The 25499-nt window shown below is 38.1% G+C and overlaps 1 protein-coding gene across 5 annotated transcripts; it reads left to right on the top strand.

Moving 5' to 3' along the window:
* The first annotated feature begins 262 nt into the window (after positions 1 to 262).
* On the top strand, positions 263 to 20466 carry usp28 (ubiquitin specific peptidase 28). 5 transcript variants are annotated; one of them, XM_016233349.1, is made up of 26 exons: positions 263 to 431; positions 2015 to 2089; positions 2357 to 2474; positions 2625 to 2712; positions 3951 to 4113; positions 5777 to 5863; positions 6090 to 6227; positions 6434 to 6504; positions 7229 to 7305; positions 7381 to 7529; positions 8585 to 8712; positions 9067 to 9162; positions 9270 to 9425; positions 9538 to 9752; positions 11371 to 11441; positions 11551 to 11779; positions 12965 to 13255; positions 13335 to 13471; positions 17532 to 17780; positions 17887 to 17982; positions 18154 to 18332; positions 18636 to 18714; positions 19258 to 19337; positions 19424 to 19547; positions 19963 to 20158; positions 20253 to 20466. In XM_016233349.1, the coding sequence occupies exons 1-26, from the start codon at positions 384 to 386 to the stop codon at positions 20423 to 20425; spliced, it is 3513 nt and encodes a 1170-aa protein (XP_016088835.1). In that variant the 5' UTR covers positions 263 to 383; the 3' UTR covers positions 20426 to 20466. The 5 variants fall into 5 exon arrangements, with proteins under 5 accessions (XP_016088835.1, XP_016088833.1, XP_016088832.1 ...); XM_016233347.1 differs by lacking the exon at positions 263 to 431 and adding an exon at positions 642 to 813 and having other exon boundaries at positions 17535 to 17780; XM_016233346.1 differs by lacking the exon at positions 263 to 431 and adding an exon at positions 642 to 813.
* Positions 20467 to 25499: the final 5033 nt, after the last annotated feature.

The following is a 25499-nucleotide window of genomic DNA, read 5'->3' as shown; positions in this document are numbered from 1 at the left end:
TTGCCTATATTTTCGGCATCCAAAATTGGCTTTTATTTTAGTTTTATCCACATTACCGCTGTGTAATTGAGGATATCATTACTAATAGATTCAGGGTTAGTCAGTTCATATACAGGACTCGTTTCCTTGGACGTTTCTTGACTGTTTACCAAGCTCGCGCACGACGATTCCCAGCGCGCGCCTGAGTGAGCGCTAGTGCGTGTGTGTGTGTGTGTGTGTGTGTGTGTGCGTGCGTGCGTGCGTGTGTGCGTGCGTGCGTGCGTGCGTGTGTGTGTGCGTGCGTGCGTGTGTGTGTGTGTGTGTGTAGGGGGCATGTGTGGAGTAGGTCACACTCTAGAGTCGGGGCGAAGCAATCTGGAGAAAAATAAAAAAAAGTAATTGCCATGAGAGTTGAACAGGATTTTGAACATGGGGAGACGTCTGAAAACTCGGTGAGTGTGTTGTATTTGAAAGAAAATGTATTCAAATTAAAAATGGTAACACCGTTTGTGTTAATGAGATCTAGACACACAGCAGTGGCTGTCACCGTTTTATTTGTTTAAACAGTTAGTAGATGTTGTAAACTGATTCTGGTCTGACAAACCTGTAATGTGTGTGTGTGTGCGTGTGTGTGCGTGCGTGTGTGCGTGCGTGCGTGTGTGTGTGTGTGTGTGTGTGTGTGCGTGTGTGTGTGTGTGTGTGTGTGTAGGGGGCATGTGTGGAGTAGGTCACACTCTAGAGTCGGGGCGAAGCAATCTGGAGAAAAATAAAAAAAAAGTAATTGCCATGAGAGTTGAACAGGATTTTGAACATGGGGAGACGTCTGAAAACTCGGTGAGTGTGTTGTATTTGAAAGAAAATGTATTCAAATTAAAAATGGTAACACCGTTTGTGTTAATGAGATCTAGACACACAGCAGTGGCTGTCACCGTTTTATTTGTTTAAACAGTTAGTAGATGTTGTAAACTGATTCTGGTCTGACAAACCTGTAATGTTTAATTTAACAAAGTATGTTTATGAAATCTTAAACATACTTTTGGAATTTCTATCCTAATTTGGAACCCATCCATTGAAAAATTCTCATTGAAAAGTTCTGACAAGCATTGCACAAAATTCAACCCTATAATAAAATATCCCGTATCCAATATCCAGTTTGCACTTGTTTGATTTTTAGGTGATTATTTGGTCCCATTAGGATTGTTTTCAAATTATGATAAAAACTCCATTAGGAAACTTGTACAGACTGAGATTTTGTTCTGAAGGGTTTTAAATGTTTAAATTAGCATCTTTCCCTTCAACTATTTTCTCTTCAATTTCCTTTTCTAAATTAAGGGTTTAAATATTCACTGCTGTCTTCTGAATGAAATCTAGGAATTAGTGAATTTTCTTGTGTTTGCTTGTGTCACTCAAGCTCGTCTATGATAAACACAAGCGCTATCTGTGTCGAAGGCCCAAAATAGAGCTCTGTGTGTTGCTCACAGGCCTCCAGCTCACCATATATGTCTTCTGCTTCCAGCCTAGGGTGTCTGGCTGCCTCCACAGCCATGCTGACATTCCCACCTGCTGTCAGGATTTCTTTATATAGTTCTGTAGCTCCTGCATCCATTATCTGGGCCACAGTCCACACTTTTTTTTTAAATGTTTACATGCCACATGCTAAAGCCTATTTTTAGGCATACTGTACTAAAAAAAATCAAATCTGTATTTAATACAAGATGTAGACATTTTCAAGCCCAAGGCTTTCATAACTGTTGATCAGGCCAGCTATAGACTCCTCCAGCCTACGCTCATTTGACACCTGAGTCAGAAATGCGGTTATGCTGGGTGATAAATCCAAGTGCAAACTGCGTCTCATATCATATTCTTGTTTTGATCAGTTCACATCTGCTCTTTTTTTTCTGGAACGGATCCTGTTATTGAGTGGTTAATTGCTTTGTTATCACAAACAGAAGTATTCTCAATATGCCTGTGGCAAAGCATTTGAATTTTTGATCCACAGAAATTAAAAAACAGCATGTTTGCTTGTCTTTTTCAGAGCCAAATGCTGCTTAACCAGCTCAGAGAGATTACTGGCATTCAGGATCTGCAGGTTCTCCAGAGTGCCCTGAACGTATGTTTAGTACAGCAGCACTTATCCATGTGTTTATAACACGAGCAGCAGATGTAATGATACTAACATGGCTATTAATAGAAGATAAGCCCAACAAATGTTTGTAAATATGTAAATCATACCATGTGCGAAAGTTTCTTTTACGTTCAGCAGTAAGGGATGGGTAACCTAGATGTCGTACTAAAACACAGCAAAACACACTGCCTGAACTCATGTTCTTTCGTATTTCAGTAGTGATGACTAATTGTGAGAAAACTCTTTATCTAGGCTAGTCAGGGTGATATCAGCCATGCCATTGGGATACTGACCACCCAGCCCCCAGAAGACATGCCCGAAGAACCAACTAAAGCCAATAATGAGAGGAACACCTCCAACACACAGAACGGTGGGTTGAAATGACACTATTAATATCAAATGACTTTCATGTTAGCACATTTTCTAAAGATTAATTTATTTATATAGCAGTGTGACAGATTGTAGTGGCATGATGTTTATTTTATGCTCATGCTTCTTTTGTAACTGGACTTGTTCTTAGGTCCTGCTAAAGATGATCTGCAGACCGCCATTGAGCTTAGTCTTCAGGAGTCACAGCAGGCTGAAGCGGAGCAGAGAGAGTTGCACAGGTTCATTACCTGTATAGTGGAGAAAGGGGGCAACTGTAACATTTTTACACTTTCCTTCATAACTCATGAAGGAAAGTGACACTGAAGTGATTCAGCTTTGTCATCACAGGAATAAATCACGTAGTGAAATATATTAAAATAGAAAATAATTGTAATAATATTTCAGAATATTAATGTTGTCACTATATTTTTGATTAAATAAATGGCAAATAAATGAGACCTCTTTCAGAAACATAAAAAATCTTAACGACCCCAAACTTTTGAATGGTAGTGTACGTCGCCGACTTTTGGTACAAGTAACTGTAAATAATCAACTTTTATTATTGTTGACTATATCATACTTGATATATATACTATATTGCATGACTATATCATATTATAATACTTCTGAGACAGTACTTCTATAATAATTGAAACAGTGGTTGGGGGCAACTGTGATAGTTGAAAAAGGAATTATATGAACACACTGAGTCTCAAATAAGAGCGCAAGTTAAAAAAATATATTATTGCTTTAATATTTAGTAATGTTAATGAATGGTTTTTGCTGTTCTGTAGTACTTTTTTTTAACTGTAAGAAATAATGTTTTAATTATCTGAAATACGTTAAATTCTCTTTACTAAAATATACTGATCGGCCGAGTCAAAAACATTCCTCAGCTTGATGCTTTGATGAAATAATGTTAATTATTTGTTTTTGAAAATACCTGTTCTGTTACAATAAATTTTAGTGTTACAGTTGCCTCCAAAATCATGTTAACTTTTAAACAACAACCTGGTTATCAAGGGCATCAAAACAGGATAATTTTTTGTCACCCCCAAACATCATTTCTCAAAATTATTTAAAGAAAAAAAATTCTTTATTTCTCAATTATTTTAACACCTTTTTCTTTGGCAGAAAGAGAGAGAATTTTATTAACCATATATATCAAGGGCATCAAAACAGGATAATTTTTTGTCACCCCCAAACATCATTTCTCAAAATTATTTAAAGAAAAAAAATCTTTATTTCTCAATTATTTTAACACCTTTTTCTTTGGCAGAAAGAGAGAGAATTTTATTAACCATATGCTGAGCAAGTGTCATCACTCTAACTTGAGTGTGAATGAATCAATTTAGAGTGTTACAATTGCCCTCTTCTCCCCTGCTACAGTGGTTTTGTGTGCATTTAGAAAGCATGGGCAGCAGTAACTATCAGACTCTGGTCTTTACTGTCTTACCTACTCCTGTTTTTACTCTAGGGCTCTTGAGGTTAGTGCAGAAGAGAATGCGGCCCACATGAAAAGAAAGAGGTGTGAGGGGTCTGGAGAGAGCTGCAGCCCTGCTGACTGGATCCGACAGGAGGACTGTCCCGTGGGCATCCGTAATGTGGGGAATACCTGCTGGTTCAGTGCTGTCATTCAGGTGTGTGGAGTGTTAATGACAAATTTTGCTTTGAGATGATGAATACTCAATATTATCAGTAAAATTGAATAATTATGCTTGTTTGTGCATTTTGGTAAGCTTCACTTTTTCGGATGGCATGAAAAGAAAGAGGTGTGAGGGGTCTGGAGAGAGCTGTAGCCCTGCTGACTGGATCCGACAGGAGGACTGTCCCGTGGGCATCCGTAATGTGGGGAATACCTGCTGGTTCAGTGCTGTCATTCAGGTGTGTGGAGTGTTAATGACAAATTTTGCTTTGAGATGATGAATACTCAATATTATCAGTAAAATTGAATAATTATGCTTGTTTGTGCATTTTGGTAAGCTTCACTTTTTCGGATGAGTTTTATATGGCTTATGAAAATGGTGTTGTGAAAGGTAATTGTGAGTGCTAGACTTTTTAATTTTATAGAATAATTTAACAGATTCGTTACAAACAAAAGGACTGCAGTAAGTGCTCGCTCTTCTAACCTGTTACTATATGATCTGGCCATACTGTGTAAATTAAATAAGTGGTGTTGCTAATGACTGGAGAATAGATCAAATCAGGTTTAGCATCTGTTTTTTATTTTTTTTTTTCCTTACTGCAGTAGCTTCTCAGAGCTGTAATTTTATTATATCCATTTCAGACTGAATTTAGCGAGGCTTCTCAGATGTCTGTTGAAATATAAGCCTTCATTGATGTCTGAGCTAATTAAATAGAGCATTGTTTTGATGATAAAGAGAGGCATGAACTCATGTCGTGAGTTTATGGCTTATAGATATGTAACAAACAATCTTTTGTTTGCCATTCACAGCACTTTATAAATAATGCAGATTAATGATGTCATATGAAAACAGTCCCAGCATGAATACTAATTTTCCACCAAAATATTAAGCAGCACAACTGTTTTCAACATTGATAATAATGTTACTTTAGCACCAAATCAGCATATTAGAATGACTTCTGAAGGATCATGTGATACCGAAAATTCTGCTTTGCCATCTTAGAAATAATTCATATTGTAAAATGTATTAAAATAGAAAAGTTATTTTGATTTTTAATAGTATTTCACAATACTGTTTTTACCTGTATTTTTGGTAAATTGGTGAGCATAAGAGTTTTCTTTCAGAAACATTATAAAATCTTATCAACCCCAAACGTTTTTTTGAGAAGCCTTTTTTTGTTTTTGAGAAACCTTTTTTGCATCTGTAAGGTAGAATTGTTTTATCATTTTTGGTGCTTAAAATGTTGATTTTGACCAACTTGAGCAGATATTGTGTCGATTGTTTCCTTCTATTGCAAATCTGTTGTGCATGTGTTCAGTGTTTCAGTACATAAGGTGGTCTTTATTTTTATATGCCAGCAAATATTACACACTATGTCTCTTGTTAGCTTTTTAAATTGTTGATAGTATCACATTTATTACCCAAGAGACACAGAACATTCATAAAATAGCTTAAAACTTGGTACATAAAACACAACAAGGGTAATATTCAACCAAAATGCACCCTGACATCAAAAGATTTTACAAAACATGACAACAAAATCAGCAACAACTGTGTCAATAAAACTGGTCAAATAGTGGGACTATAATTGTTCATGGCCTAATGCATGCTAGAAGAGGGCAAATTGGACTAAAAAACGAAATTCTCTTGTGTTTAGTCTCTGTTCCATCTGCCGGTCTTCCGTAGACTGGTGCTCAATTACTGCCTGTCTGAGCGTGTGCTGGAGAAATGCAAGAGTCATTCAGTGAGTAATCTGCCAGATGGGCATGAGTGTCATTTAGTCTTGGTGTTGTATTAAAGTGTTGTGTTAAAGTGTCATATATATATATATATTTTTATATATGTTCAAATTTCATTTTTTGGTGAACTATACCTTTAAATACTTGATGCCAATATTGTTCAGCTTCACAAGTAGATCTACATGAATATGTTAATGATTCCACTTTGCACTGACAAGATTTCTGTTGCAGGAGAAAAGAAACATTGCCTTCATGCAGGAGTTGCGTTGCCTGTTTGCTCTGATGGTGGGCTCAAACCGTAGGTTTGTAGACCCCTCTGCAGCAGTCGAGCTTCTCAGGGATGCATTTAGAACCAGTGAAGCACAACAGGTACATCATTTGAGTAATATGATTCACAGCTGTTCTGTTGGGGGCTAATTTTAAAATGAAGCAGTTGCAAATGACGGGCTAATAAAAGGTATCTTGAAATGTTTACCATTCACAGCACTTTATAAATCTACATTAGAGCTTCTTCTAACCAGACACTGTGTTGTATTCTTGGAGAACAGTGTTTATTTTAAGCTTGCTTATTCTAGGATGTCAGTGAATTCACACACAAGTTGCTTGACTGGCTAGAGGATGCATTCCAGCTGGCTGCTAATGGAAAGTAAGTTTATAAATTATAAATAATAATAGTCTTTGATGAGGTGAGCATGACTTAATTTTGATGCTTCAAAGATTTTTTGTTTTTTACTCGGATTATGAAAGCAGTGTTTAAATGTTAAATGACTCAGGTTTCTTACAAATATGGCCCTAAAAAATGTTTCTATCATTAAAGTTGTATAAAATATAATATAATATAACAACATTTAATAAGTGCAATATTTTCTAGTGTCTTTTTCACTGCATCCTTAATCCATTCCACAGTTTCATAAAGGCAAGAAACACATTGAAGCAATTCTTCATAAATTGTTTTAAAATGAACTTTACTTAGGCCTACTAAGAAATGTGATTCATATTTTTGATGGGTGGAACATTTCAAAAAGATCCTTTTTTTGAGGGTAGATCTCCAGAGCACAAATCCACCACAGGTTGCATCATGACAGAAAATTATTTTGAAATGTATTTAAAAAATAGTGTGACTAAGACAAAGCTTATTTAAAATAATTTTATTGCCATCTTATATGCATCATGTGCTTGCAACATTAAGAAAATGTGTTTGTTACCCCAAGGCACCATCTTGCTGTGGAGGGTTAATTAATAAATGGTAATGAGTGTAGCATTTGTTAAAGAATCATGAATAATTACCCTATGTTATATTTGGTTGCTAATGTACTTGCCAGAAATGTTTTTTGTCCCCCAAAATAAAACATGGCAGCTATTATTTTCAGTAACCCAGAGGATAAACAAAACAACCCCATGGTCCAGCTGTTTTATGGCACATTTGTGGCTGAGAGACTTCATGAAGGTAAGAGAATGATATTTCTTCTGTAATTATTCTGTTTATCACAGTCCTTGATGACAGTTGTGTAATTGTGTGCAGGAAAGATTGTGTCCAACATTGAGCAATTTGGACAATACCCTCTCCAAGTGAATGGCTTCAATAATTTAGATGAATGTTTGGAGGGTGCCATGGTTGAAGGAGAGATTGAGTCGCTTCATTCAGATCAGACAATGTCTTCTGGCCAGGAGGTGAGTTTTTCTACTTTAACGTCATACAATTATATGAACTCCTGACATTTATTCTGATGTTTACATTGCATTACAGGGGTCATATGATGCGATTTCAATTTTTCCTTTCTCTTTGGAGTGTTACAAGCTCTTGGTGCATAAAGAAGATCTGTAAAGTTGCAAAGACTAAAGTCTCAAATCCAAAGAGATATACTTTATAAAAGTTAAGAGTTAGCCACGCCTACCTAAAACGGCTTATTCTAACACGCCCCCACATGTATACGTCACGATGTGGGAAGATTTGCATAACGCCGCCCAAATGTTCATGCAAAGAAAGAAGGCGTAACTTTTATTCTCGCTGTAGTATTGTTGCTGCCGCCATGTCGTGAAGGTGCTGTGTGTTTCGTTGTGAAAGCGAAACTACTTTGTTTGGGGAACAAGTGCCTGGAGCTGATCCGTGCTGGTCGCTGAGGAAATACTTCAACCTCGTTTATAATGTTTTTGAATCATCGCTCCGGCCTGACAGGGCATCATCACAATATGGTAGGGGTGTAACATTTCCGTCTCACGCTTGAGGAATTCGGCCAATTACAACGCATTGGATAGCTGGCGAATCACAGCACACCTTGCTTTTTAGACCGATGAACTTTGTAAAAATCGACGCGTTTCAGAAAGGCGGGGCATAGAGGAGAAACAATAATGTACAGTATGTGGAAAATAATGTGTTTTTTAAGCTTAAACCACATAAACACATTTCATTACACCAAATACACAAAATAATGTTCTTTTTAGCAACATCATATGACCCCTTTAACATTTATGCATTTGACAGACACTTTTATCCAAATAGACTGCATTCAAGGTAGACAATGTATTAGTTTTTCTTGCCTTGGGAATCTAACCCATGGCCTTAGTGTTGCTAGAACTGTGCTCTACTGTTTGTGCTAAGGAAGATTCAAACATATCAAGATATTATTATGAAAAAGAATAAGGATATTATTGTGAAACATGCAAATGTTCTTTTTATATATATATTTTTAAATAATTAAAAGTATGTGGGTTTTCATTGTTTGCAGAGGTGGTTCTCTAAGCTGCCTCCAGTGTTGACCTTTGAACTATCCAGATTTGAGTTCAATCAGTCTTTAGGGCGACCAGAAAAAATACACAAAAAACTGGAGTTTCCCCAAGTGATCTATATGGACAGGTGAGAAATGTCATTACTACAGATTTTTTTTAATTTACTTGTTTGTAGATTTATTTGTCTATTTATAGATTTATTCATTAATTGATAAATATATTTATAATGATAAATATGTGTTTTTATTGATTTATTTGCTTACTTGTTTGTAGATTTATTTATTTATTATTTATTACTTATGTATATATTTGTATAAATAAATATATTTATAAAGATGTAATTTATTTATCTATTTATTTACATAATTATATATTTACTTATATATTAATTTATTAGTTGACTTATTTATTTATTTGTCTATTTTGTTTCTTAAAAGCATAAAAAGCAATGGTAAATGGCAATTAACTTTTTTGTGAGCAGATATCTTCACAAAAATGTTGATCAGACCCATGGTAGGAGAGGAGATGTCAAGAGACTCAAGGACCAGTTAACAGTTCTACAGCAGAAACTTGAGGGGTACGTTTAAAAGCCAAACAGAGACTAAATCCTGGTCAAGTAATCTTTTAAAATTGGTGTTTTTTTTTCAATTTTAAATATAAAAAATATGACTTTCTTTTTTAAAGATATAAAAACTATGGCTCAGGGCCAACCAAATACCCCCTGGCAGACATGTTGCAGTATGTGGTGGAGTTTGCCACTACGAAACCCACAAATGTGTCTCCAGCCTCAGTACCCACAAACCCTCCCATACACACAGAACCCAGCTCAGGTGACAGCAGGCAAGACCCATTTTCCTGCATTCTTATTCATCAGCTGTGTGACAAATTGTGCCTATCGTTTGTTTTCTCTTCCGTGTTTGTCCCCCTCTAAATGTTGAATTTCTTGCTGTAGTCAAACAGAACCAGATGATGCTGGCTCATCAGATGGTTCGGGCTGCCCGCAGACAGCTACACAGAAAACTCCCATTCACAAGCCTTTTACTCAGTGCAGAGCCCCCATGGAGGTGCCACTGCAACCAGCCCCCCACAGTGTGACCGAGGAGGAGCTGTACTTCGTCAGGAGCTGCTTACAGCGCTGGAGAGCAGAAGTTGAGAACACCGTAAACGGTAGATCCTTCACTGAGTGAATGTTGTTTTTCTACAAGTTTGAATCAGTGTTTTTTAGTGAGCACACACACTCTGCTTCAAAACCTGGTGAGCTTTAGACAGCATTTTAAGGAATCATAGGCACACTCTAGATGCAAAAACTGTCATAAAAGATGTAAATATGAATGTGCCAACTTGCCTCATATGTAGTAAGCAATATGTAAAATGTGTAGCGTTCAAAAAGTTGGGGTCAATAAGTATTTTTTTAAAGGAACGCTTTTATTAGCAAAGATGCATTAAATTGATCAAAAGTGATAGAAAAGACATTAATAATGTTAAAAAAAAAATTCCATTCCAAATAAATGCTGTTCATTGATCAAAGAATCCTAAAAAAAAATCACAATTTCCACAAAAAGCAGCACAACTGTTTTCAAAATTGATAATAATATGAATAAGAATAATCAATGTTTGTTGAGCAACAAATCAGCATATTAGAATGATTTCTGAAGGATCAAGTGACACTGAAGACTGGAGTAATGGCTGATGAAAATTCAGTTTTGCCATCACAGGAATAAATTACATTTCAATATATATTAAAATAGAAAACAGCAAGTTTCAAATGAAAAAAATAAAATAAAAAAATACTGTTTTTACAATATTTTTGATCAAATAAATAGTCTTTTTGGGGACTTTTTTCAAAAACATTAAAATTCATACGGACACTAAACTTTTATGTAGTATGGCCAAATATTTACAGTATTCATAAAACAGTAGCCAATAAATACCTTGAAGTCCTACTACTGCACACATACCGTAGTTAATAACAGAATATACTTTTTTTAAACAGTTTAAAAGTTCTTCATCAAATGCAAAATCAAATCTGTGAAAATATCAATTCAAGATGTTCAAGATAATTGAAAAAAAAAAAAATAATAATTTACTGTAAATTCATTAAGTACTGAAAAGTAATGATATAAATGTTTTTAAAAAACTATTTTACCCAAAATTAAGAACTACGTGCTATATTTATTTATGCTTTCATAATGTTTTGTTGCCTGTATTGAAATCAATTGTGAGTCAGATCTTCTGTGCACTTTGCATGCTGAGTGCTATTTGTTTGGCACACAGAGTTCTTGTTGAAACAGTTTAAAAGTTCTTCATCAAATGCAAAATCAAATCTGTGAAAATATCAATTCAAGATGTTCAAGATAATTGAAAAAAATAATAATAATAATTTACTGTAAATTCATTAAGTACTGAAAAGTAATGATATAAATGTTTTTAAAAAACTATTTTACCCAAAATTAAGAACTACGTGCTATATTTATTTATGCTTTCATAATGTTTTGTTGCCTGTATTGAAATCAATTGTGAGTCAGATCTTCTGTGCACTTTGCATGCTGAGTGCTATTTGTTTGGCACACAGAGTTCTTGTTGCCACAGAAGACAGCTGTCTATGTAGGCAGTAGGCAGCGAGACAGCTCACTAGGTTTTGGATCCGAGCTGTAATGTGCATTTGAATTTTTCTGTTCTAAAGGCCATCGTTATTCACAAGCAGTTATCCTGATGCGTTTGTGACTGTATCAGGATCCTGGACTCAGGGGTAGCATATTGATCTGTGTTCCCTCTCTGTGTGCAGAGCTGAAAGCCAGCATTGACAAGGTCAGCCAGGCCCTGGAGGGCATGTACTCAGATAACAGTCTGTGTCAGGTAAAGTCTATATCCTGAACACTCATTGCTACTTTTATATTGATTGAGCCCTTTCAAGAAATTTGCATGACACCTCATTGTACCCTGATTTCTTATTTGATGCTTCCAGGTGTCCTATAGGCTGCATGCTGTGCTCGTCCATGAAGGACAGGCCTCCGCTGGCCATTACTGGGCGTACATCTATGATCATGCTAATAAACGCTGGCTGAAGTACAACGATGTAATGGTGACAGAGTCAACCTGGGAGGAGCTGGTTCGAGACTCATACGGTGGCATGACCAACGCCAGCGCCTACTGCCTCATGTACATCAGTGACAAGCTGCCATATCTCATAGCAGGTACTTTCCCCTTGTGCTTCTCAGATTACGCATCTGCACTCCGATTTTGCTGAAGGAGCCAAGCAAATCACACACTTGATTTAAGGCATTGGCTTTAGCTCGGATTTCTTTTTATAAATTAATGCTAATAGCTTTGTTGGCATGCTTTATTATTTTTGGGGGAATATGAGAGTCTCTGCCAAGATGTGAACATCAAATACTCTTAATGCTTTTTGCTACCTAATGCTTTTTATTTTGATTAGCTTTCCTAATATTTTCTGTAAAAATAAATTACTATGAATATTTATATGACATAGGGGTGGATATTTAATGCATTATGTAAATGTTATACGATACAAAAGTGTTTTTTAACCACTGCCACCGCCATTCAAGGTAGGTATTCTATCCATGTCTGTCAAACAAAATGACGGTGCAAGTTTACTTTTTTTGGGGGGAGTCAATTACTTCTAATGCACTGCAGTTTATCATTGTGGAGAAAAAAAACAGAAAGCATTTTGTATTAGGTTGTTATGGAGTAGAAGACAGGAAAGGAGTGAAAATAGAAGGGGAATCTACACAAATGTCAAGAAGTCGGACAGTCAACATGTCATAAACATTGACATTAATATAAATTTTTTTAGGTGTTTTTCTTAAAATAAAGTTTACTTTGGCTGCATGTCACATTAGTTATTACTTATAAGTTGTTGAAACTGGAGATTCACACCAGAGTCCATTTAGCGTGCTTCTGTTTTTCGAATAAAATCAAATAATCCGCACATAAGATAACAACTGTTTTGGATGAAGCCCATTCGCATTTAGTATACAGCTTGAGATTTTTGAAGCAAATAAATATCCTCAAATTTCTGAGAATGCAATCTTTTTATTTAATAGAGAAAACATCATGGAAATTTCAAATGAACAAAGGTCAATGTCATAAAGAACAACAAGTTTCCACTTGCGTTTTTCAAGATTACTGACTGATTTCAGAGGCGGAACGAACAAAACTCCAATTACAAGTGGCTCAAAAACACCTTTTAACTACAGAATTTGCGTCCAACAGTATAGTAAGCTTTAAAGCTTGACAGACAAAATGGCAGATTGCAACATTGCAGTCATTTATTCGTAATAAAGAGAATTATTCTATCATCAGGCAACTTTTTGTAATGCTTTACCCATCTGCTACAATAATGTTATGTCACTGAACAGAAGACACAGATGATGAGACAGGGCAGGCTCTGAAAGGAATGGACTCCCTCCCATCTATCCTGAGGCGTTATGTTCGGGAGGATAACCGCTGGTTCCAGCAGGAGCTGAGAGAATGGGAAGAGCAGTTCTGCCAGGCCCAATGTGAAGAAGTGCACACAGAGAAACCCATCCCAGAAGAGCCACAGAACCCAGAGCAAGAGCCAAACCCAGAACCAGCCCAAGAACAAACAAATGAAGTGTCCGGAGAACCACCTACAGATTCAACACCAGCACCTGTCCAGGACAGTGAAGGTCAGAATCTTTTTCTTCATGTCAGATGTTCTCCATGTATCTATTGCAGGTATATTTTCAATGTGCTTTCCCTCCCCAGAGCCCATGGCCAATTCAGCAGCTCTCAACTCGATATCATCAGAGCCCAGTGAGAATGTGGGAGAGGGAGGTGAGGAGTGTATCACCAGTAGCCAGACACATGGCCCGCCAGATGAAGAGAAGCCAGATCAGAGTCAGGTAAGAGCGTTAAAGCGTTATTTGAGACTTGCAAAAAATAGGTCACATATACAGCACTGGAGGCTTCACGTACAGTACATATGGGTCACGCTCTTCAACAGAGTACCATCATACAAAAACACACAACACTAATGCATTTAACAAAAATAATGTGATAGACATTTTAATTAAAGGGATAGTTCACCCAAAAATGAAAATTTGATGTTTATCTGCTTACCCCCAGGGCATCCAAGATGTAAGTGACTTTGTTTCTTCAGTAGAACACAAATTAAGATTTTTAACTCAAACCGTTGCAGTCTGTCAGTCTTACAATGGAAGTGAATGGGAATCACGGCTTTGACAGTAAAAAAACAACAACAACCAAATGAAACCCTGCGGCTCATGACGATACACCATTGACACTCTATCTACAATCTCAATTAGGAATGTCAATGGTCCATTAGAGAGAGCGGTGGCGGTAATGCACTTATAAGTCTGCGATCCGCCATAAAGCAAGAAGAAGAAGAAGACGCGTCACGCGCCGGCTGTGCATCAGGACAGTTCAGACATTGCAATGCATCAGAGTAGTGTTGGGTCGTTATTGAACGATTCGTTCATTTTGAACGAATCTTTAATGTGACTCGGGAAGAACGAGTCGTCTCGGGGAGTGATTCGTTCAGTTGCGCATGCACAACATCCTATACAACATCCTGGAATTAGTCAAGTAGTTCACCTGTTTCTAGTCTTCGGGTTTTTCAAGTCGTTTGTTCATCACGTGACAGCCCCATAAGCTTAACCAAAGCAATTTAGTGTATTAATTTTACTTTTATTCATTATTTCATTTAATATTCATAATCCTTTTTAATTCTTTTTTCATTAAAGGGGTCATATGATGCGATTTCAAGTTTTCCTTTCTCTTTGGAGTGTTACAAGCTCTTGGTGCATAAAGAAAATCTGTAAAGTAGCAAAGACTAAAGTCTCAAATCCAAAGAGATATTCTTTATAAAATTTAAGAGTCAGCCACACCTACCTAAAATGGCTCGTTCTAACATGCCCCCACATATCTACGTCACTATGTGGGAAGATTTGCGTAACGCCGCCCAAATGTTCACGCAAAGAAAGAAGGCGTAACTTTTATTCTCGCTGTAGTATTGTTGACGCTGCCGCCATGTCGCGAAGGCGCTGTGTGCTTCGTTGTGGAAGTGAAACTACTTTGTTTGGTCTTCCAAAAGAGGACGATATCCGCTTCGTCATGCCTGGAGCTGATCCGTGCTGGTCGCTGATGGAATACATCAACTTTCACCGTGGACAAAGCGGAGTCCAGCCCGGGGTCCTTCACATGTGGTTGCCACTCATTCGCCGCATCCGCCAGGCGCGCCGTTCTCAACCCCGCTGCCTCAGCTCACTCTATCCCGGCCTCAGCGCACGCTAAGCCGTGGTTTCGGCTCACGCTAGCCCGGCCTCAGCTCACTCTATCCCGGCACGCTAAGCCGGTGGCTTCCCCTCACGCTAGGCCGCGGTGTTTTTCGTTGTGAAAGCGAAACTACTTTGTTTGGTCTTCCAAAAGAGGACATGACTAGAAATCAGTGGTTAAGTTGTATTTACAGCACTGTCCCAGAACAGTTTAACCCAAATATTCAGATGTGTGCAGCACATTTTATGGAGGACTGTTTACTGATCCTGGGAGAGTAACGTTAGACTACAATGCCGGCAGTTCTGACACGCAAGTACGTTTTCATTTAAAGGATTGCCACTGATGATTCAAACGCGAGTGTTGGGCAGTAGAGTAGCACTTGTTGTTTGTCATTTCTCCGATCACAAATGCAGACAGAGTTTTATGTTTACGCAGTGCGATGCAATGCAACGCGTAAAAAGACAGTATAAGTCATTATAATCAGTAATTATGTCTCCACTGGATGCAACAAATGCCTCGTTTGTAATGGGTTTTAATGTTTTTGTCTCGTCGCTCCGGCCGGGACACAGCATCAACAGTATGTGAGGGGCATAACATTTCCATCACACGCTTGAGGTATTCGGCCAATCACAGCAGCACTGGATAGCTGGCCAATCACAGCACACCTCGCTTTTCAGAACGATGAGCTTTGTAAAAATCGACGCGTTTCAGAAGGCGGGGCATAGAGGAGAAACAATAATGTACAGTATGTGGAAAATAATGTGTTTTTTTTACTTTAAACCGCATAAACACATTTCATTACACCAAATACACAAAATAATGTTCTTTTTAGCAGCATCATATGACCCCTTTATCATTTTGCTGGATTTGTTAGGATTTTCTATATAGAAAATATATATTTTTTTATAAAAAAAATTCATTACAATTATGAATTTTGAGGATTTAAATTTAGAAAAGATGTTTGTGTGTATTTTGGCAACTATGTATGGGAATATGGGATTTACATTAGTGGTTAAATCAATACAAATTAGTTTGCTTGTACTTGCTTAATGTTTAATGTTTTATCTGTTGTGATGTGTTTTGTTGTGTTGTGCAAAGCTCTGGTATTTTGTAAGAGGATAAGATTTGGAAAGGAATATGTGGATAAGGTTCATTCATTTTGCTGGATTTGTTAGGATTTTCTATATAGAAAATATATTTTTTTTTATAAAAAAAATTCATTACAATTATGAATTTTGAGGATTTAAATTTAGAAAAGATGTTTGTGTGTATTTTGGCAACTATGTATGGGAATATGGGATTTACATTAGTGGTTAAATCAATACAAATTAGTTTGCTTGTACTTGCTTAATGTTTAATGTTTTATCTGTTGTGATGTGTTTTGTTGTGTTGTGCAAAGCTCTGGTATTTTGTAAGAGGATAAGATTTGGAAAGGAATATGTGGATAAGGTTCATCGGACAGCTGAGAGCCGTCCAACATTCCTCAGTCTTTCTGGTTCAAGTCTCATGCGGGGTTGCTGGGGACAGTGTGTCAGAGAAGAGCTTTAAATAGAACCTGAGCTCTGTGTTTCCTGCACGATCAACTGCATTCCTACCTTTTCACAGTTATTAAATGATCGTGGATGCTTCAATCAACAGGCAATTGTTTAAGTGCCATGTGTTCTTGCTGTCTAGTCTTTAGAGAGTGTAATCTGGGATATTATTGACTCAGTATATGGAGTTTCAATCACCAAGTCCATTCTGTACTCACAACACAGGATTTATTCTTCTGCTGTTCCTCTCTTTGACTCCTTGATTTTATTGGTGCTCCTGATTTATGACTGTGCTGTCACTACATACATGATCTAGTTGTCTAGTTGCCTTGTCATAAATGGTAGTGATACATTAAATGATCGTGGAGAACATTTTCCTGATGCTTCAATCAACAGGCAATTGTTTAAGTGCCATGTGTTCTTGCTGTCTAGTCTTTAGAGAGTGTAATCTGGGATATTATTGACTCAGTATATGGAGTTTCAATCACCAAGTCCATTCTGTACTCACAACACAGGATTTATTCTTCTGCTGTTCCTCTCTTTGACTCCTTGATTTTATTGGTGCTCCTGATTTATGACTGTGCTGTCACTACATACATGATCTAGTTGTCTAGTTGCCTTGTCATAAATGGTAGTGATAGGACCTCTAGTGGTCAATATCTCATATTGCATTCAAAGATATTTATAAGCAAAATAAGGTAGTTAACATTGCTTGAAGATATTTTATTTTTTAGTAGTGAAAATCTTTTTAATGACTTCAGTTTTAGTTTCATTTACAATAATGTGTCAGGCACACAAAAATCCCACATCACTGTTGTACACGCAGAAAGTGGGCAGTACTATTTTCAAACATTCATATTAGTCCATGTATTGAAGCATTAAAAGGAATTAATCATGAAAATTAAAAATAAAATTCATTTCCTTGTCCAACTTACTGTAAACTACTATAAATCTAGTCAGAGGACGCTCAGAGATTCACATTTCCGCTGTTTTAAAAGCCAATTAGAATTTCCTGAGGGAGTCCATGGTAAATTAGACTTCCTGATTTGCCTACGAGTGAACATCTCTATAGACTATGATGAGTGGATGAGATCATTGACACTCATTCAACACCCTCATTCTCTGTGTTTCTCAGCAGCCTGTGGTGGAGTCATCCATTACAGACAGATCTGAGTCAGAGGTTGAGGTGGAGGAGCAGGCCATCAGTGATGAGGGAGGACCAGAGGCAGAACCAGATGCTCAGGTAGAGCCAGAGGCCTGGTCCACAGAGGAGAACCAGGTCATGGCCACACACAGCCAGCCTGAGAATGAGGTGTCTGAGGTCGAGATACCTAATGTAGGCAAGATTCTGGTGCGCTCTGATGCTGATGGCTACAATGAGGAGGTAAAAGACCTCTACATCCCTCTGGTTCCATGAATTGTAAAATAAGGCTACTCATACATTAAATTAACATGAAATTTTGACATTTTTTAAATCTGTATTTGAATAGATGATGCTAACACCAGCCATGCAGGGTGTCATTTTTGCAATTGCCAAGGCAAGACAGGTCTTTGACAAAGATGGACCTGAAGCGGGACTCATCAAGGTATACAACTTAAAAATACTCAATGCAACTGAACCCACCAAATGTCGCAACATTTCATATATTCAGATGTTAATTCTCATAAACTCAGATATTAAATTAGATTACATAGCACTTTATTTAGCAAGCTCACCCTGTTTATTTCTTTGGAAATCTTTTGGATTTCCTCATCAGGCGTTCCATGAGGAATATTCCAGATTGTATGAGCTTTCCCAGGAAGAGACCACACCCCAGCAGGACCCTCGACTCCAGCATGTTCTGGTCTACCTTTTTCAAAACCAGGCGCCTAACCGTGTCATTGAGAGGACATTACTGGAGCAGTTTGGGGATCGTAACCTGAGTTTTGATGATCGGTACACATTTCCTTTAAACCAGGGCTACCCAACCTCGGTCCTGGAGGGCCGGTGTCCTGAAGAGTTGAGCTCCAACCCCAATTAAACACACCTGAACCAGCTAATCAAGCTCTTACTGCGTACTAGGAAGTTAAAGGCAGGTGTGTTGAGGCAAGTTGGAGCTAAACTCTGCAGGACACCGGCCCTCCAGGACCGAGTTTGGGCAGCCCTACTTTAAACCAATTACTTAATGCAGTATTTTTGCGGGGAATAGGTTAAGATTGAATAATAGGACTAATCTAAACTGGTATTTTTTCCTTGTAGGGCTGTCAGTATCATGAGAGAGGCCAGATCTAAAATCCGTCTTATTAAACCAGAAGACATGGATATGGATGAGTACTTGGTAAAATCCACAAGGCTTTCTACTCTTTTCTTCTTCTTAAATGTATGATATATGCTGCTGTTTAAAAGTTTGGAGAGTCAGTAAGATTTCAGTAAGATCAAAAGTGACAGTAAAGACATTTATAAGAAATATAAGAGATTTCTATTTCAAATTAATGCTGTTATAATGAACTGAACTGAAAAAAATGTATCACAGTTTCCACAAAAATATTAGGCAGCACAACTGTTTTCAACATGGATAATAATAATAAATGTTTCTTGAGCACCAAATCAGCATATTAGAATGATTTCTGAAGCATCATGTGACACTGAAGACTGGAGCAATGACTGCTGAAAATTCAGCTTTGGCTGAATCACATGAATAAATTAAAATTTTAACTATATAAAGAAATTAAATTGTAATAATATTTCATAATATCACAGTTTTTACTGTGAGCATAAGAGACTTCTTTTAAGACATTAAAAACTTACCGACCCCAAACTTTTGAACAGTAGTGCATGTATTTGATCATTTCAAACTATATTTTCTTCCCTCTCTTCCCAGCAATGGCATGATGACTACAGCATGTTCAAGACAGTATTTGCTTACCTGTTGACAGGTCTCGAGCAGTATCAGAATGGAAAGTATGTAGACTCAGGGACAACAGACGTTGCCTTTGCATTGTATTGGAGAGTTTGTAAGGCTACAATATTGATCTTTTCCATTGCAGGATAAGAGAAGCTCTGAATTATCTCGCACATGCACACCAGGACAACTCAGTTCTGCTTAGGAAAGGGGAGAGGAAAGGAGTGGACCAGTCACTTATAGCACTTTACAGAAGAAAGTGTTTGAAAGTATGTCCACATTAATAAGCTATCAGTAAGATTTTATTATATTTTTGAAAGAAGTCTCTTTCTGCAATTACAACAAAATTGCAATTATTTGAACAAAACTAAAATAAAAGCAGTAACATTGTAAAATATTATTATAATTTAAAATAAAGGTTTTCTGTTTTAATATAAAGTTTATTGTGTCCTTGCTAAATAAAAGTATTCATTTCTTAAAAAAAAAATAAAAAAAATGATCCCAAAATTTTGAACTCAAGTATATATAGTTTTGTAAAGACATTTATATATAGGCACAATCTGTATCTATCTTACCTCACAAACCTTTAGATCAAAATTTTTTAGGCTCATGAGAAACCTTGACTGGTAGAATATATTTGAATCCCATCTGATATGAAACATTTGTGTACGTTACACCCTACAGGAGCTGAATGATAACGCAGCCACACTCTTTAAAAGTCCAGATGCAAATGACGTGGCAGAGGCAGTGACCATCATGAATGAGTGCATTATTCCATGCATGCACCTCATGGTCAGAGACAGTGTCAGCCAAGAGGACTTGGATGTCATAGAGCTGATCAGGAGTTGCTGGTGCTCCTACCTGGGGCAGGACATGGATGGTGGGCTTTTTTCCCCAGATTTCGTATGAAGACCATTTCAGTTAGATTCTTAGCTTATGTTGTTGTTCATGTTTGTCTGTTTTTGGATAATCAGATTCTCTTCAGGAAAAGCTCAGTGAGTTCCTGCCCAGAGTCCTGGACTGTTCTGCAGAATTGGTGGTCTTGAAGGAGCCCCCCAAAGTGAGGAAATCTCCCCACGATCTGTGTAGCCGCCTGACTGCCGTCATGGAGTCCATTCACAGCACCTCAGTCATCACTGTGAAGTGAGGCTGGACGCAACATAATGTGAGGCAAGGCTGAAAAAAAAACATGACACAGTCACAAGGTGTTCTAACCTCTGCCTCAAGCTGAGCTGGATTTCATTTTTGCTGCACAATGACGTTTTCTGTCACACCACAGTACACGTATTCACTGTGTTCTGAATTCCTTGAAGGGAGATTGATTGGCTGCTTTCGATCTTTGTAGATGTTTGATCTCAGGAAAGATCAAATTTGTTACATTTTATAAAGCCAGGTTTGTGATGGGGCGGTGAAGGCGGAGTGAAAGCTTTTACCCCGTTCTTCTTTTCACGTGAACTGTAGTCAGTGTGAAAATGTAGTATTTTATTGAGATTTGCTGGAGCCACTTTATTTCAGTCTACACTTAGCTGAAGATCTTCAATGTATTCTTTCTTTGTACAGTGAGGTTGTCTTGACTTGACTTGACTTGACTTGACAGTGAGGTTGTCTGATTTTCCCCTCCTTTGTTCTATCCCTCTTGTTGCCTTTCAATAAAAAATTGATTTCTCACTTTGTCGCCCTGTCCTGTGAGTTCTCTCTTTTTTCTTTTGTATTCCCCCCCGCCCATCTGTTCTTATTTTCTGTTTCTTCTCATCATTATTCTGTTAGGGTTTCCAATAATACTGTACATCTACTGTAGGTCCATTGATAATAAATAGTCCTTATGTAGGAGATCACACGTATGTCCAATTATTAGTAAGTCTATGTGGACACTTATTTGTACTTGTTTCATCACGTTGTGGTCTCTGCCGTCATAACCAATGGCCGATAGGACAAAGAATATATTTTCATATGTGTTTTTAAATATATTAGAACATTTACAAATGTTGTAAAATATTGTTAATAAAGATTTTAAAAATATTTTTACATTAAGAAGTTTTAGTTGTGTATATTTCATCATATTCCTCATATATTTTCCATTACATATTTATATATATTTTTTTCAAATGAAAAGATTTATATATATATATATATATATATATATACATGCATACAATCACACACACACACACACACACACACATGTTGAACAGTTCAGATGCAAAAGCCTCTAAATGCCATCTGAAATTTTCTTCTAAAATGAGCATTTTTATCAGGCCCCTATATTTATGTTCAGTTTTTCACTTTAATTGCATAGAAAATGACCTATACATTGCCATTAGAGTAAAATAACTGAGCCTAAACATAGCAGCCTGATAAAAATGCTAATTTTAGATGAAAATTTCAGATGGAACTTAAAGGCTTTTGCATCTGAACTCCTCAATATTACAGTTATTACTTAGCAATGTTTTAAAAATATTTTTAGGTCAATTCCTCTGTCAATAGCTACAAAACACTGCCACATTACTTATGTATCAGAATAAGTGTAACTCTCTGTAAACCACAAGTAATAGTATTTGCTTTTAAATAATAGTTTTACCTTCCTCTCTTAAACTTGTTTCAATAAAAGTTAGAAGCTTTCAGAATGGCCTATTACTAAAAATAACCAAAGGGCAGCTACAGTTTTATGCATTTATAAGAAATGTTTATCTACAATGAGGTAGTGGTATTGTTTTTCGTTAATTACATTTCTTTGTTTAATGCCCATGGAGTAGTGTTGACTTATGTCAAGATATGAAAATGTTGAGTAATTCAAACAAAATTAGTTAGACATTTCCTATGCCACAGTGTCAAATTACTAAATGCATCACCACAACACTGCTTTCTCCCTTGATTAATTTAGAGAATCAGACATAATCTCCTGAGTTTAATTAGAATTCAAACATGACCATGATTGTGTTGATACAACAAAACCCTGCACTGCGCAGTGGTCTTCTAAGGTCTACATGGGAAGTGTGTAAGGAAGATAAGATGCATTGGAGCCATCTGGTTAAGTTTCACAAATATGTCATTATACAGTCTTATCAGGATTAGACTCTCCTATTGCTCTTAAAATACAAAACAGTAAGAACATACAGAAAATAAAGAGGCTTTTTATATTAGGCGACAGAAATATAAAAGAAACCAATTAAGTATATTAATAATATAATTCGTCATTAAACTATAAACTGTTTATGGTTGCCAAAGAGACATAGGGCATTAATATAGAACTGCAGCCACAGTTGAGCGTATAATGGCTAATCTGTTTTATAATATTTTTTTATTTGTCTTGGTAATACATTTGAAAACAATTAGTGATCTTACAAGAGCTATCTTCTGTCCTCAGGAAAAGGCACCTATACTGTCTATGATGGTACACCTCCATCAGTAACTGAATACCTTTACAGAGTAGGTGCTCAGTGATGAGAATGAAGGTGGCAGAAAGTGCAACCTCAAAGAAACTCCATCCGTTCACTACTCACACAAGGTAATTGGCTAAAGTCATTGTTGCAATGCTAATTTGCATAAATGCAGTATTACACATGCTAACAGTATGTAGCTACACATGACACACACATAATGCTCTGGTTCAGGTACTGATGTGCATCATACACTGCAACATTAGAGGTTAACCCAAATCTGTTACCCCTCTGTATTTCACACACTATAGCTGTAATGTCACCCAAATTAATTCTGATTTTGTTCAATCTGGTGATATCTAAACTTTATTTTATACCCCAAAAAGCATTTTCTGATGTGAACAGCTGAACACATAGCCTACCCAATCACCCAATCTTGCAGGGCATGCATTAAAGTTTACTGATATCTGTTACCCCTATTTCAGACACTATGGCTTTAATGTTACCCAAAATCACTGTAATGATGTCTAATCACATATTTCATATGCCAAAAAGCATTTTGGTCTGATGTGAATAGCTGCAAAAAAAAGAAAAGTTACCTAAATTAATGATCTCCTTCTAATTCACACAAAATGGTTTTAATGTTTCCCAAAAGCAATCTAATGTTTAAATGTCATTTTGCCGTTTTTGGTTGTTTTTCTACCATTTTCATTCAATGCAATTTGTTTTCCTATTTAAGGTGTGTTTCTAATGGTTTACCAAGAATTCACTTGAAGTGAAAATGGAATTATTGTATATCCACTAAAACAGACAGACAAAAAAAAAACAATCAAAAACAGTCAATACATTGAATTGTTTTCAGTCTCGTCTATAAAATGACCGAATTACCTAATTTTATAGTTTAAAAGCACCTCGCTGAAGAGCAAGCAAGCATTTCTAACCGCCCCCTTTTAAAATCAACACTACACCAGGGCTGCGTTCAGCCCGACAAAAACGGTGCAAAAAGTTTTTTAAACTGAAACGGTGATGCGTTGAACACCTTGTTCTGATGACGCAAGAGTTGCAACCTATGGCAGCTGAGAAGGCCATTCTTTGTGTTCTTTTTGAAGAATTTTCGAAGCCTGATGAAATTGGTATAAATACGTGTTTAATACTGCAAAATACGCTCAATGGTACAGTCACTGCCCTTGCCCTCCAGAATAAAAGAACATCCCAATCAAATGAAGGGATTTGTGGAAACTGTGGTTCCCTTTCTGTAAGTCACGTTCGACGTTACGTCAGTCGTGACTGACGAATTGGGATCTCGCCCGAGAGCCCAATCCCCTTCGAGTGTTAACTAAACAAGCCAATGACAGTTGGCGTGCGTGTTTCGCCACGCGCACCCCACCCCGCAGCGCGGGTATAAAAGGAGAACGCGTGCAAACTTTTCGCTTCGGAGCCGAGCCTTCTACTAGGACGAATCTCCACGAGTGTCTGCAAAGAACAGCCTAGCGTTGGTGTTACGGCACGTCAGTGGGAGTTGCCATTCAGTGCTGCTCATCTTCGGCGTGCTGCAGCTTCCATTCTGCAGTCTCGCCACGACCTCCCCTGGGCGCTTCAGCGCACTCTCTAAAAGAGTGTTTCCATTTTTCTAAAAGAGCAAATATCTAAAAGAGCTCCACGAGCGACGGGTGTCTTTTTAAAGATGGCTTCCCGCTCGTGCGTTTCTGGATGTGGTCACGTCCTGGCTTCATCTGACGGGAACATGACCATTGCGGTGTTGCAGTCTAGATACCTCCTCATTAAACGGGGGGGGTATCCCCCTTGCCATGCCCCGTTCTAGCTCCTCCGGCTTGGAGGGCTACTTCGGTTCATGGTCAGGGAGATCTGAGGATCACGGTGAGAGCTTCCCCACTGAAACAGTTTCAGAGGCTCCTGGGGCATATGGCATCCGCAGCCGCTGTCACGCCGCTCGGGTTGCTTCATATGAGACCGCTTCAGCCTTTGGCTTCACGTCCGGGTCCCAAGATGGGCATGGCTACATGGCACATACCGGGTTTCAGTCACCCCGTTCTGCCGTCAGACCTTCAGCCCGTGGTCAGATCTTGCCTTTCTTCGGACGGGGGTGTCCCTAGGGCAAGTATCCAGGCATGTTGTTGTGTCAACAGATGCCTCTGCCGCAGGCCCAAGGTCAGCCCTTGTGCTGGGCTAGGTGCCCGTGTGTAGTGATTCCCGCTTCGGGTGATCCCACATGTGTATTCTTCCACGGTACGGCTCCCCTCATGGTAAGCCCGTGTCTTTCCCTGGCAGTCGTTCACTGCCATCCCTGTTGCGTAGTCATCTCACCCCAGGTGGGTTGAGTCTACAGCAGGGACTTCCATATGTAGCACTACCCTGGGCCAGTCCATATGTGTATTCCACATGATACCTCCTATGCGCAGGATGTGGCTTCCGTAGCGTCCCAACTGGGTACGCTTTCCCAGTGTTATTCAATGTACCACTGTATGGAACAGCAGTGCGGAAACCTCTGCCTAGCCGCTGTCCTATCTTCCGCCCCAGCTGGTGTGGGGGGACTTGCCGGCTTCCGCAGGGCACTGGAGGGGGTCAGCAATAGTGGCGTTTTCCATACGGATCCCAATTCGTCAGTCACGACTGACGTAACGTTGAACGTGACTGACTGAAAGAGAACGTCTCGGTTACTTGTGTAACCCTCGTTCCCTGAAGGAGGGAACGGAGACGTTACGTCCTGTCGCTACAGTTGCTGTACCACCACTGTACGGCCAGGGCGCGTAGTCTCAGCTCCTCAGCGAAAAACTGATGTGCGTTTGCACGCGCTCTCCTTTTATACCCGCGCTGCGGGGCGGG

The sequence above is a fragment of the Sinocyclocheilus grahami genome, unplaced genomic scaffold, assembly GCF_001515645.1.
Source record: "Sinocyclocheilus grahami isolate Dianchi unplaced genomic scaffold, SAMN03320097.WGS_v1.1 scaffold428.1, whole genome shotgun sequence".
Taxonomy (NCBI): domain Eukaryota; kingdom Metazoa; phylum Chordata; class Actinopteri; order Cypriniformes; family Cyprinidae; genus Sinocyclocheilus; species Sinocyclocheilus grahami.
This window is presented reverse-complemented; position numbering and strand designations above follow the sequence as displayed.

What these genes read in the sequence shown, in the direction of transcription:
- usp28 (XM_016233346.1), top strand. Translation starts at nt 694, where the DNA reads ATGTGTGGAGTAGGTCACACTCTAGAGTCGGGGCGAAGCAATCTGGAG. An exon ending in GGGAGACGTCTGAAAACTCG is followed by an intron (nt 814 to 2,014) that starts GTGAGTGTGTTG and finishes TGTCTTTTTCAG; the next exon opens with AGCCAAATGCTGCTTAACCA. An exon ending in AGTTGAGAACACCGTAAACG is followed by an intron (nt 9,753 to 11,370) that starts GTAGATCCTTCA and finishes CTCTGTGTGCAG; the next exon opens with AGCTGAAAGCCAGCATTGAC.